At 34.6% G+C, this 13,330-nt stretch overlaps 1 protein-coding gene across 2 annotated transcripts in view; it reads left to right on the plus strand.

The window, feature by feature from the left end:
* RB1 (RB transcriptional corepressor 1) overlaps positions 1-13,330 on the plus strand; it is a 118,708-nt gene that overhangs the window by 34,849 nt on the left and 70,529 nt on the right. For both annotated transcript variants that reach the window (XM_052649984.1, XM_052649985.1), the window contains exons 6-10: positions 658-725; positions 2,912-3,022; positions 5,390-5,532; positions 8,399-8,476; positions 12,270-12,379. In XM_052649984.1, the coding sequence (XP_052505944.1) occupies positions 658-725; positions 2,912-3,022; positions 5,390-5,532; positions 8,399-8,476; positions 12,270-12,379 (510 nt within the window). The remainder of the gene's footprint in view (positions 1-657; positions 726-2,911; positions 3,023-5,389; positions 5,533-8,398; positions 8,477-12,269; positions 12,380-13,330) is intronic.

The following is a 13,330-nucleotide window of genomic DNA, read 5'->3' on the forward strand; positions in this document are numbered from 1 at the left end:
CTAATTCCACTTGTTAACTCCAACAAGTGAAGGATTTAAAGTTTATGAGGAAAGAAAGAAACTGAAGTCGCTCAGTCGTGTCCGACTCTTTGCGACCCCACGGACTGTAGCCTACCAGGCTCCTCTGTCCATGGGATTTTCCAGGCAAGAGTACTGGAGTGGATTGCCATTTCCTTCTCCAGGGGATCTTCCCGACCCAGTGATTGAACCTGAGTCTCCCACATTGTAGACAGACGCTTAACCGTCTGAGCCACCAGGGAAGTCCTAAAGTTTATGAGGGCATGGTGTTAAACTGGTAAACTAGAGTCACCCAAACCTGTGTATTTTCTGCTCACATAAAATTGATTTTAATTAGAAAACAGCAGAAAAGAATTAATTGGAAACCAAGTATGTCATATTATTACCACTTCCTCAGCGTATTTTTAGATTGCAATAGAAGTTATTCAGTATTTTCTTTAGAAAAGGTATACTACTCCATGGGAAAATATAAATAACTTGGTAAAAACACAAACTAAATTGAGACAAAATTGAATTCATGTGTAAATTGTGCATTTAAAATGGACTGTATTCTATTATGCAGTCAACTGTAGTCTGTAATTGTAAAACATGGGGAAAAAGGTATATTTGGAAAACTAATTTTTTTTTCCTGTTTACTAGGATATCCACTGAAATAAATTCTATGTTGGTGCTAAAAGTTTCTTGGATCACATTTTTATTAGCTAAAGGTAAAGTCATTGTTACATGCTAATGTTTCAAATGTAATAATTGATCCTTCTTTTGAGTAAGCTCAAAATTTTAATTCAGTTCAGTGTTGCTCCTCCTTACCTCCAGTTCTTGTCATTTTTTAACTGTTAGCAAATTCATAATTCTGGTACTGGAAGCAACCTTGAAAATGTCTCATTTCACTTCTTTTTCTAATATTTTTTCATTCTTTCCTACTTTTCTATTTTTAAGAGTAATGTTACTGTTTTTATAAAAATGATGTATACTCGTGATAAAGAATTCAATAATACAGTGAAATGCAAAGAAAATTAGAAAAATTACCCAGAACCCACCTAAAATAATAATCAAAATTATGTGTATGCACAAAATACATCTGAAATGACATGCTGATTAAAATAGATGGGTGGATGAGTGCATTCACAAGGAGATATAATTTTCTAAAAATAAGATCATAGTATTGTGCTATTTAAAATGTAAAAATTAATTGTACTCAAATTTTATAGAAGAAAATAAACAGAAAAGGAAGGAATTGCTTAAATTTATCTGAATGTCTTATCACTTAAGCAATATTTTCTAAAATATTTCTCAAGCATTATGAAAATATTTAAGAGGTTGGAATCTCTTTTATATAACTTTGTGTTATAAGTTAAAGCGATATATATTAGTCTGCTCTGAAGAAAAAGAATCCTCTCCATGTCACCTTCCTGTTTCCTCCTTTCTGCTTTGCTTATTTTTTATTATCATTGCATTATCCAAGGTTATATTCTGTTCTGTAATTATAGTTATCAGATTAATTTTATCTCATTTATGTGTTTAAATGAATTACTAGCTTTTTGTCACTCCTATATCATAGCTTCTCCATTTCTGAGTTCTTTATTTTGATCTATCCTTAGCTGTCTAGATTTTACCATTTTTGAGTTTTTCAAAAAAGCTTTTTGGTGCCCTGTTTTCTATGTTTGGCCTGTTTATGAATCATGTCCTGAAGATTCTGCTCTTCATGTCATAGAAATCTTAGCATGCTACATTTTAAGATATTATTCTGTTAAATTTTGAGAACACCCACTGTCTTACCTTAGATTGGTTTTGTCCTCCCTATTTATTGTCTTCTGTAATGTTATTTTAACCTTTGGTCTTTTTCTTATGTACTATTTTCATTTCAAACTTTACTTCTATGTTTGTAATTGTTGCTTGGTCTTGAGTTTTTCCTTACCTTATCTAGCTCCTTGTTTTATGTAATTCGTGTTCTTTTGAGTTCTCTGTGCAAGGACTCGGGACATTTTCTTCTTTCTTTCTATCTTCAAGATGGGGTTCTCTACCCAGTTTTCCCCCCTTCTTATATCGTGATTCTATTTTTTAATTTTCTTTTTTCTTTTCTCTAGTATGTTTGCATAACTACTGTGCCTCCCACTCTCTTTCCATCCACCTTGTTGCTAGGACTTTATTTGGGCCTCTCTGACCTGATGTTCTGTTTTCTTTGATGTAGTGTGAATGCATTTCCCTTCACTCACTTTGCACTTTATCTGTGACTTGTTGTGTTCTCCAAAGAGCTATTGTATGAAAGCAGTCTTTTTTTAAAAAAAATTATACTTACTTTTAAAGGATGAGGGAGAAAGTCAGGACCTCATCTGGAATGATATGAGTCATTGTTCTGAGGTTTTTGTTAGAATGACCTGTAAAACAGGCACTTGTCCTGTTTGCATAAAAGGAGTGTGTTAGGATTCAGATTGTCCCCTAATTCAGCATATTATACTGGAGTCTTTGTGTTTGTCAGAGTTGGTGTAGCTGTTTACTTCCTCCATTTTCCCCTCTCTCATCAGTGATACCTATTCCCTCTAAGTAAAAAGAGGGGAAAGATAAGGATGCTCTGAGTATTGTTATTGGAACTTAACCAGTACCTATTTTTCTTTTCATTTTGTTAGGTATTGGAAGAGAGATTTTTTGATCTGACCTCACGCTACTATTTTTAACTAGAGGTTCTTGATATTCTTTACCTCTATGGCATTTCTTAACAACTTCTAAGTGTATTATAAACAAATTTTTGCACCATACCTAGGGATATAGAAAATGATTTTTAACATGCTCCTAGTGATTGTTGAATCATGAGTATATGGATACACCCATGTCCACAATTTTTCCTGACTTAATATCTCAATCTCTACCTTAAAATGTGGACCATTTTTGTTTTCAGGACAAGTATTACAAATGGAAGATGATCTGGTGATCTCATTTCAATTAATGCTGTGTGTCCTTGACTATTTTATCAAACTCTCACCTCCTGCATTGCTCAAAGAACCATATAGTGAGTATTTTAATTTATACCCCTCCTACTTCATCATTCAAAGTTGTTTATTGACTTCTCCTAGATCCAAAACATAGTTCTAGAGCCAAAGGAATAATAAAAAAGTCAGACATAGCCTCTCCTCTTAAGTAGCATAAGATATGGAAGAAGAGATCAGACAAGTAAGCAAGTTTTTAGAGTATATGGTTGAAACTGGTCTGGGCCAAAATACAGCAAATACTATGGGAGTTTAGGAGATGAGAGAGTCTTCCCAGCTGAGAAAGACCAAGGAAGGCCATTTGAAGTGGTAGCATTTGAGTTGAGTGTTGAAGTGGTAGTTGGGGTTTGAGGGTTGTGGTAAGTTCGGGGAGGGCATACCCAGTAAAGAGAAAATCAATAGGCAAGGAACAGATATGAACTAAACTGTATAGGAAAGGGTGGCCCATCCTACAGGAACAGATTAACTACATTTTTTTATTGGATGCCATAATGATTATGTGACTGATTTTTGTTTTCTGGCATGTGAACTGTAATTGATCCACTTCAGAGGGTAATGAGATGGAAAGTGTAGTTAAATAATAACTATTACTGAAATAATTAGATAGCATTAAGCAAAGATAAGTATACTCCTCTTAGAATGAAATTGCTTCTTTTGGTGGCATATAGAGTAGGATTTAAAAAAACACTTGTTATACTACAGAAAAATGTGAACTTAAAGCTTAACTGAGTCCTTGCTCCTAAAATGATAAAATATTAATAATACTAAAAATAATAGAGGACAGATCAAAACATGTAAGTCTCAAAGTATCGAAGTGATTGAAAAGCTGAAGCCTAATTAATCTACATGAGCGATAACTTCATAGAAAAATGAAGTCTGGAGCAGAATTTTGAAAATGTGTTGAACATGATTTGACAGAAAAGGCAGGTCATTTAGCAGAAACCACTTGCAAAATGAAAAAAATACAAAACAATATATTCAAAAACTTCCCGAATCTTTAAAAATTTCCTTTGTATGCCTTTTCCTCACTTTTAAAATATGTTATAACTGTAATAAGTTGATGAAGAATGTAATTTTAGGTTGACAGCTTTTGTGCTTTTGGATAATTTGGATATTCAGTTAATTCTCCAAGTGCCATGTTAAAGGAGAAACCAGGATAAGGTATCAAACTGAAGTCTATGGTAAACTTTTAATTAGCTTTTTATTAAGAAGAATTTCTGTGAACATAATTAAATCATATAGTAAGCCCCCCTGTGATTATCACCTGCCCTCAGTGTATAACTTTGATCAACTCATAGTCCTATCTACTGCCTAGTTCTACCGGCAATATTATTTTGAAGCACATTTTTGCATACCATTTCATCCTTATAAATTTCAATATATATCCCTGAAAGATAAAGTCTTTTTGAAAAGCATAATGACAATACCATTCTCATACCTAAAAACCAGTTAATATAGTGATTCCTTAATTCCACCAAATATCTAGTAGGTGCCCATGTTTTCAGTTGTTTTATAAAAGTAATTAAAAATGTTTATAGGTTGACTAAATCAGAATCTAAATAACATCTATACTTTGTGATTGATTGATACGACTTTAAGACTTAAAATATTCCTCCTCCATCTATCTTTCTCTTTTTTTTCTTGTAATTTATTTATTAAATAATCAGGTGGCCTTTTCTCTTGACTTTTCCATGGTTTAATTTTTACTGATTGCATCCTATGGTATAGTCTAACATGTTCCTCTGTCCTCTCAGTTTCTTTTTGGGCCTAGAGGCAGTTAATATTTTTTATACTTAGTCATCTATAATCTCTTTAATAGCTCAATCCATATTCAGTTTGAATTGAAAATGCTCAAATTAATCCAGGGGATTTTTTTTCTGAAATCACAATTTAGTGTCACATTATTATATTTGTATGCTTATGTTTTTTAATCATCATAATTTATATGGCATTTGCTAAAATTTTTAAAACTTATTTTTATACTTTACCTTGAAAGTGAATCCATAAATAATGCTTAACATTCTTAAGATTCTTTTAAGATAGGAAACATTTTTCCCCCCTTACCAACTGAGTAGAATACACTTAAAATTAGTTTATAAGTTGGCTATTTCCCTTGCCTTTTTCATATTTGTCTATGGAGTTTTAGGTTTCGTTTTGGACCAGCTGGGGGCAGAAGAGAATAGGGATGGCAAAAACTATTACCAGTATATAATTTATAATAGATATTCAGTAAATAGATGAAGCTGTTAGCTTTTTCATGAAGCCTAATAAGTAAAAGTAGCAGAATGTTACCAAGATTATTTCCAACCTTCCAAGTTATAATTAGAATACTTCATTATTTTATACAGTGGAATGTGCAATTGTTCTTATCTAATTTACCATTTTTACAGAAACAGCTGTAATACCTATTAATGGTTCACCTCGAACACCAAGGCGAGGTCAGAACAGGAGTGCACGGATAGCAAAACAACTAGAAAATGATACAAGAATTATTGAAGTTCTCTGTAAAGAACATGAATGTAATATAGATGAGGTAATTTAACTTCATGATTTCTTTAAAATAGTTACAGTAGATTTAGATGTAAGTTCTTCCTAACAGTATATGATTCTTTCATGATGAGCTTGCTTTTTTGTAATTAGTGCCAACTCTTTTGCAGTAGCAAAATATTTAGAAAAAGCTTAATTTTCATTTTCAGTTACTTTGATTTTAAAGAGAATAGCTCCCTTATTCTGGAATCACTGAAATGTACATGATTAAGGCAGTAGTTTTCAAATATATTTGTTCTTTAATTCTTCTGTGGTTATTGATACTCCTAATGTTTTAGAGTAAGCTACTAAGAAAACCCTATTGTTTTGATTTTAGTGATAAGTGATACCAAGGTTAAATTTCTGTTTGTTGTTAAGTCGCTAAGTTGTATCCAACTCTTTGCAACCCTGTGGACTGTAGTGCACTAGGCTCCTCTGTCCATGGGATTCTCCAGGCAAGAATACTGGAGTGGGTTGCCATTCCCTTCTTCAGGGATCTTCCCAACTTAGGGATCAAACCTGCGTCTCCTGCACTGGCAGGCAGATTCTTTATTGTTAGCCACCAGGGAAGCCCAGACTTCTGTTCAGTCTTGATTAATTACTCTGTTTCTAAGTATCACACCATATGTTAATGACTGGTAGAGGATACATTGAACACCCAGGAATTGCTTATCTTGTTAATAAAATCTGGAATGTTAGAACTGGAAGGAATCTTGGAATTAATGTACTTGGCCTCCTTTTACTAATGAGCAGACAAGCTTCTAGAGACTGATAGCTGATTACTAACAAAGTGTGTGCTTCGGAACATCTGCCACCAGTGCTGCTTTCACTGTGCCACGCTCTTTCTCTCATAGATTATTATATTGTCCACAATTCACTGTATGAAATGTCGCATCTTTGAAATTTCTCTGTCAACTCTGGGAAAGAATGGGGGTATGATATCAAAATCTAGTTTAATAAGTATTGGAGTGATTTATCAAGTCTGAATTTTGGCACTATGAGTTTTGTTAATTTCATCAAATATATAGGTATAGACATGTAGATGTATCAACTTTACACATAATAATATACTCTTACTTTTCTAGAATAACATATTATCTTCACTAATAAGGTGACAAATGTAGTTGAAATTTTTTCTTTTTAACTCCAGTCTGCTGCTTAGTCCTTCAAGATAAAGAATATAAATAAAGGCAGCTTTCTAATTCCTGGTGGTTAAACCTGTGGATTTCAGAACTCCTTATATAATTGCTTGCCAAAAATCAGGAATAAATCATGTTTTCCTTTTAAATAATTCTTTCATAATTTATGATGTAACAGTGACTTATAAAGTGTAGGTGATCAATAGCTTTGGTAATTTATATCAATTAATTTGATACTTTATACATTAAAATAGGTAATATTATTTGTGTATAGCATTTATGATTATATAACTGTTGGTTAGTTATATTTATGGTCATATCATTATTGGTTAGTCATACTAATTGGTTAAATAGAACTACCCATATTATAATTATTCCAGTTAAGTGGGAATTAATTGGAAAACAATACTAAGTATTATAGAAGCTTAATTCTTATAGCTTATTTGTGAAGTAGAAAATAGGAACTGATTAATAGGCACATATTAAATTATTTCTACCTTAACAAATGCAGACTCCAAAGTTGGTAAAGGAAGTTATATGAAGAAAAGTAAGTTGCTTACAATTCTATGACAGTTTGTCAGTATAGAATAGTCAGAGATATAATTCCAGGTTTTCCAAATATGGTCTTTATTATCCATGTTAAATGTAGGGGGGGAGGTTTGTATGAAACTGCGTAAGTCCCAAACAAAGCATTTTCATTCAGTTTTGAAGAGGTATGCTGCTACTGCTAAGTCGCTTCAGTCGTGTCCGACTCTGTGCGACCCCATAGACGGTAGCCCACCAGGCTCCCCCGTCCCTGGGAGTCTCCAGGCAAGAACACTGGAGTGGGTTGCCATTTCCTTCTCCAGTGCATGAAAGTGAAGAGTGAAAGTGAAGTCGCTCAGTCGTGTCCGACTCTTCGCGACCCCATGGACTGCAGCCTACCAGGCTCCTCCGTCCATGGGATTTTCCAGGCAAGAGTTACTGGAGTGGGGTGCCATTGCCTTCTCCAATATTTACTTAGCACACTGTAATTTAAAATGTAGAGAAATGCAGTGTTTTGTTTCTTTGTGAGAAACTTCTTTAGAGAAGTGTGAGCAGTGACTGGTTTCTTCCCATGGCATAGCTGACAACAGGGTCTGAGCATCTGTTTTATGCTTTGTAAATTGTCATCCTAAGTTTGGATCAGGTATATGTATGTGAAATTATTTTCTTATAAAAGCAGGTCCTTTTCCTAAATTTGTGCTAAAATAATTGACTCAGTATACATTAAGTTTTATGATATGTGTATGAAATGGCCCAAAAATACTCTCTGAGGAGAAATCAGAGGCAGTGTAGCGAAGTTAAAGAGCCTGGCTTTGATGCTAGGCAGATTGGGTTTCAATTCCAGCTCTGTCGCTTCCTAGCTTTGTAACTTTGCTCAGGTTGCTTAATTTTTTTGAGCCTCTGATCTTTTCACCACTTGTTAAATATGGGATTTTGAAGTTGGTTTCAATGGATTTTCTTCTTCATTTCATTAACAACTGGCCCCTGCACCTCCATTTTAGGACCTGAAATCTGCCTCACATAAATTAAAAGTGAATAATTGTATTAATCATAAATAAACATCACACCGAGTTGAATGTAACTTATTGATCAAAATGTCAGTTCACTCATTCCAGTATTAATAGCGACAGTCAAAAAACCAGTCAAAAGCAGTTAAAAAATCAGTTTTTAAAAATTTCAATGGTCATGTTGTAACTTTATCTTTTTCAGGTGAAAAATGTTTATTTCAAAAATTTTATACCTTTTATGAATTCTCTTGGAATTGTAGCTTCTAATGGACTTCCAGAGGTAATCTGAACGAAAATGTAATAAAAAGTTAATATGTTTCGGGATTTTGGGGAGGGAAGAAGAGTTGTCTAAATTTCATATTACTTTACTATGTATTAAATATTTTTCACTCAAGGAAAGAATCTAAGTAGAATTGTGGCGAATCAATTTTATATAGTAACAGAAAAGCCCTTTGTAATATATGCTCAAATGTATATATAAACAACATTTTAACATTTGCACTAGACATTGATTTGTACTGAAATTTTTCAAAAATCAAAATGTAGGCTTTTGAACTTCTAAATGCCTTAAATATTTAAATTTCTGCAATGTAATTTATTCTGATTTTCTTTATTATGCTTCTTTAAGCATAGAAGCCTTGATTAATGCCATCAACATTATTGGCATTACTGAATTTTGGAACATCCTTTTGAGTATTTTTTTTTTCTTGGCTGTACCATGCAGCTTGTGGGATCTTAGTTCCCCAGCTAGGGGTCAGATCTGGGCCCCAGTGGTGAAAGTACCAAGTCTTAACTACTGGACTGCCAGGGAATTTCCTCTTTTGGCTACTTAATTGGAAATAGCTTTGGTTGAAATGACTGTGATTATATTGTAGACATGTTTTAACATAGTGATATGCCATCCATCTATTTCTTTTCACATTTTGCCTCAAATGTCTTGCTCTTCAGTGAGAACAGAACAGCTGAGAACTTTATGTGGTAACTTGTGGGGAAAAGGATGCCTAAATGATGAAGAGCAAGTTCTCAATGGTGAAGCAGTGTTTTAGACACACCTAGCATCAGTCACCTGCAGACAGGTTTCTCAAGAGGCAGATCAGGTGGTCTGGTATTCCCATCTCTTTCAGAATTTTCCACAGTTGATTGTGATCCACACAGTCAAAGGCTTTGGCATAGTCAATAAAGCAGAAATAGATGTTTTTCTGGAACTCTCTTGCTTTTTCCATGATCCAGCAGATGTTGGCAATTTGATCTCTGGTTCCTCTGCTTTTTCGAAAACCAGCTTGAACATCAGGAAGTTCACGGTTCACGTATTGCTGAAGCCTGGCATGAAGAATTTTGAGCATTACTTTACTAGCATGTGAGATGAGTGCAATTGTGTGGTAGTTTGAGCCTTCTTTGGCATTGCCTTTCTTTGGGATTGGAATGAAAACTGACCTTTTCCAGTCCTGTGACCACTGCTGAGTTTTCCAAATTTGCTGAGTGCATCATGAGAAATGCTGGGCTGGAAGAAGCACAAGCTGGAGTCAAGATTGAAGTGAAGTGAAGTGAAGTGAAGTCACTCAGTCATGTCCGACTCTTTGCGACCCCATGGACTGTAGCCTAACAGGCTCCTCTGTCCATGGGATTTTCCAGGCAATAGTACTGGAGTGGATTGCCATTTCCTTCTCCAGGGGATCATCCTGACCCAGGGATTGAACCCGGTCTCCCGCATTGTAGACAGACGCTTTACCGTCTGAGCCAGCAGGGAAGTCCAGATTACCGGGAGAAATATCAGTAACCTCAGATATGCAGATGACACCACCCTTATGGCAGAGAGTGAAGAGGAACTAAAAAGCCTCTTGATAAAAGTGAAAGAGGAGAGTGAAAAAGTTGGCTTAAAGCTCAACATTCAGAAAACTAAGATCATGGCATCTGGTCCCATCACTTCATGGGAAATAGATGGGGAAACAGTGGAAACAGTGTCAGACTTTATTTTTGGGGGCTCCAAAATCACTGCAGATGGTGACTACAGCCATGAAATTAAAAGAAGCTTACTCCTTGGAAGAAAAGTTATGATTAACCTAGATAGCATATTAAAAAGCAGAGACATTACTTTGCCAACAAAGGTCCATCTAGTCAAGGCTATGGTTTTTCCAGTAGTCATGTATGGATGTGAGAGTTGGACTGTGAAGAAGGCTGAGCGCTGAAGAATTGATGCTTTTGAACTGTGGTGTTGGAGAAGACTCTTGAGAGTCCCTTGGACTGCAAGGAGATCCAACCAGTCCATTCTGAAGGAGATCAGCCCTGGGATTTCTTTGGAAGGAATGATGCTGAAGCTGAAACTCCAATACTTTGGCCACCTCATGTGAAGAGTTGACTCATTGGAAAAGACTCTGATGCTGGGAGGGATTGGGGGCAGGAGGAGAAGGGGACGACAGAGGATGAGATGGCTGGATGGCGTCACCGACTCAATGGACGTGAGTTTGAGTGAACTCCAGGAGTTGGTGATAGACTGGGAGGCCTGGCGTGCTGCGATTCATGGGGTCCAAAGAGTTGGACACGACTGAGTGACTGAACTGAACTGACTGAGCATCAGTCACCAAGACCAAAAGACATGAAATCAGAGAGCTAGATTGCTGATTCTGTGACCTGAGTTGGTAGCTAGTCCTTGAATTAACTAATTTATTCATCAGTTACTCAGTGAGTGCTTAACATGTGCCAGGCGTCGTGCTACATGTTGTCATTGTAGAGATTTAACTCACAGTCATTGTCCTTATGATGCTAGTGGAAGAGAGAGACATACGTAGAACATTACTAATAGAAGTCTACAAGAGTTTAATAGATGTGTACACAGGGTGTGGTGACGTCTCAGAGGAGGGGTACCTAATTCAAATCGGGCCAGGTAGATTTTGCACGAAATTCTTTGGAGATGATGTGATTTCTGAGTGGAGTAAGATTTATGAGAAGTAGCATTTCCAGGAGTTGGAAATTATAGATTCAAGGGCACGGTGATATGTGATAGTATCATCTGTTCAGTGAACTCCAGCTAACTCCTTAAAGTTGGGATACAGAGCAGGGACTGGTAAGACATGGCACTAAAGAAGCCAGAACGGGCCGGATGGTGTATTACTGAGTCCTGGTACCAACTTACATATCAAAAAATACGGTATTTACAACTCTAAAGGATCTTAGGCATTTGTAATTTTTTTCCCTTTGAAAGGATTACAAGGTTAGAAAATTCAAGATAAACTTTACATTATGTAGCACTAACGGCTACTAGTCAATAACCTGTTGATATTGAGTGCCTCACTGAGACAGGGCAGAAACATTGATTAAACAAATAGGAATGCCTGCTTTCCCTAAAAAACTTATGCAGGCAAGCACAAAGTTTACATTTAAATGAATTTCTTCCTACTACTCCTTTTAGAATGCAGTTTTAGCATTCTCAGATTAGAAAGTCACAGAAGAAGGCATGTTAAATAATTTTCTACGAGGCATTAGTTTTTACATTATGATTGGAAAATTATGAACCCAGGACTGATAAAAGAATTATTGATTCTAGCATTTGGAAAAGTATCTGAGATTGGAAATAAATTGTGCAAGTATGTTAATTAGGCTAATTAATTGAGATTATATGCCCAAGATATGTTACTAAAGAAAGCATGAGTAAACCAAAGGATTTAGAAAAGATAGGTAAGATTTGTTAGTGTTTGAAAAATTATTTTATATTGGTAAGTAGAGTAGAAGATTAAAAGTGAAAGATGTATAGAATGGAGAATCTTGGCAATTAAGTGATTATATATCTTTTTTTGTCTACATTTCCATCTCAGTATTGTTTTGTAGTGTTGGTGATTCTTGTCTAGATAAAGTATGGGATATATCCGTAAAACAAGATTTAAAATTAGAATTGAAAAAAGCGTGCTATTTTTGCACTAAAATACTCCACTTTTAGATATATGCCTTTGTTTATATTGCATGTGAAGTCTATGTAATGTAGAACTAGGTGATATTCTAGGTACAAAAATTGTTTAAATATGTATACTGAGATATAATGGCATGAAAAGGATAATCATCAATATTTTTTGGTTTTTGAGGTGGAAAATCTCTCTAAACAATATGAAGAAATTTACCTTAAAAACAAAGATCTAGATGCAAGATTATTTCTGGATCATGATAAAACTCTTCAGGCTGATCCTACAGACAGGTATTACACATGATATATTATTATTTGTTGATATGCTGGTTCATCTTTTAAAAACTTAATAATACCAAAGTATATTCTCTTGAATTGTTGTATAGAATCCTAAAATAGGAATGGTTAAGATAACTGCAGACAAACCTGTGAGATATTATGGGTTCCATTCTACATCATTGCAATAAAGCAAATACCATAATAAAGCAAGTCACACAAATATTTTTAGTTTCCCAGTGCATGTAAGAGTTACACTTACATTGTACTATAGTCTGTTAAATGTGCAATAGATTTATATCCAAAAAAATGAGGTACATACCTTAATTTAAGAACACCGTATTGCTAAAAATGGTAACTGTCATCTGACAATGCAGGATTACAAGCCTTCAATGTTTTAAAAAATAAATTCTGCGAATCACAGTAAAGCAAAGTGCAGTAAAATGAGATATGCTTGTACAAAAATTTTGAATGATTGTATGATTACTTTTATGTCGTTAAGCATGAAATCGTTTAATATTAGCTAAAATACATATATGTATATATAATTTGGAAAATTAAACACAGGTAAAGTGTTTCTAATTTTATTTAAGCCAAAGTAAATTTTGGAAGGCATAATGATTGAAAAACTTGAGCACTGATGTTTTTTAATACTGAACAACTTGGCTAGTAATATCATTAACATCTAACATTCTAGAGAAAACAAGCATCTAACTTTCACTTTCAGAAAAATTCTTAATGATTGCACACCTGTTTGTCTGTAAACCTAGTGGAAAGAAACCTAACTTTAAAAAGATGATGAAAAAAAGAAATTTTATTTGTGTAAGCAGCTTTTGGATCATCTATTTCCTTTAACTTCTGTTATTTACTTAACCATTTTGTATGATGTCATGAGGCAACAGAAGGTATTATACTGCTTTTTTGACTCATAAAGCCCAAGTTGTGAATTTTCAGTCTGAATTACTT

The sequence above is a fragment of the Budorcas taxicolor genome, chromosome 12 (assembly GCF_023091745.1).
Source record: "Budorcas taxicolor isolate Tak-1 chromosome 12, Takin1.1, whole genome shotgun sequence".
Lineage (NCBI taxonomy): Eukaryota > Metazoa > Chordata > Mammalia > Artiodactyla > Bovidae > Budorcas > Budorcas taxicolor.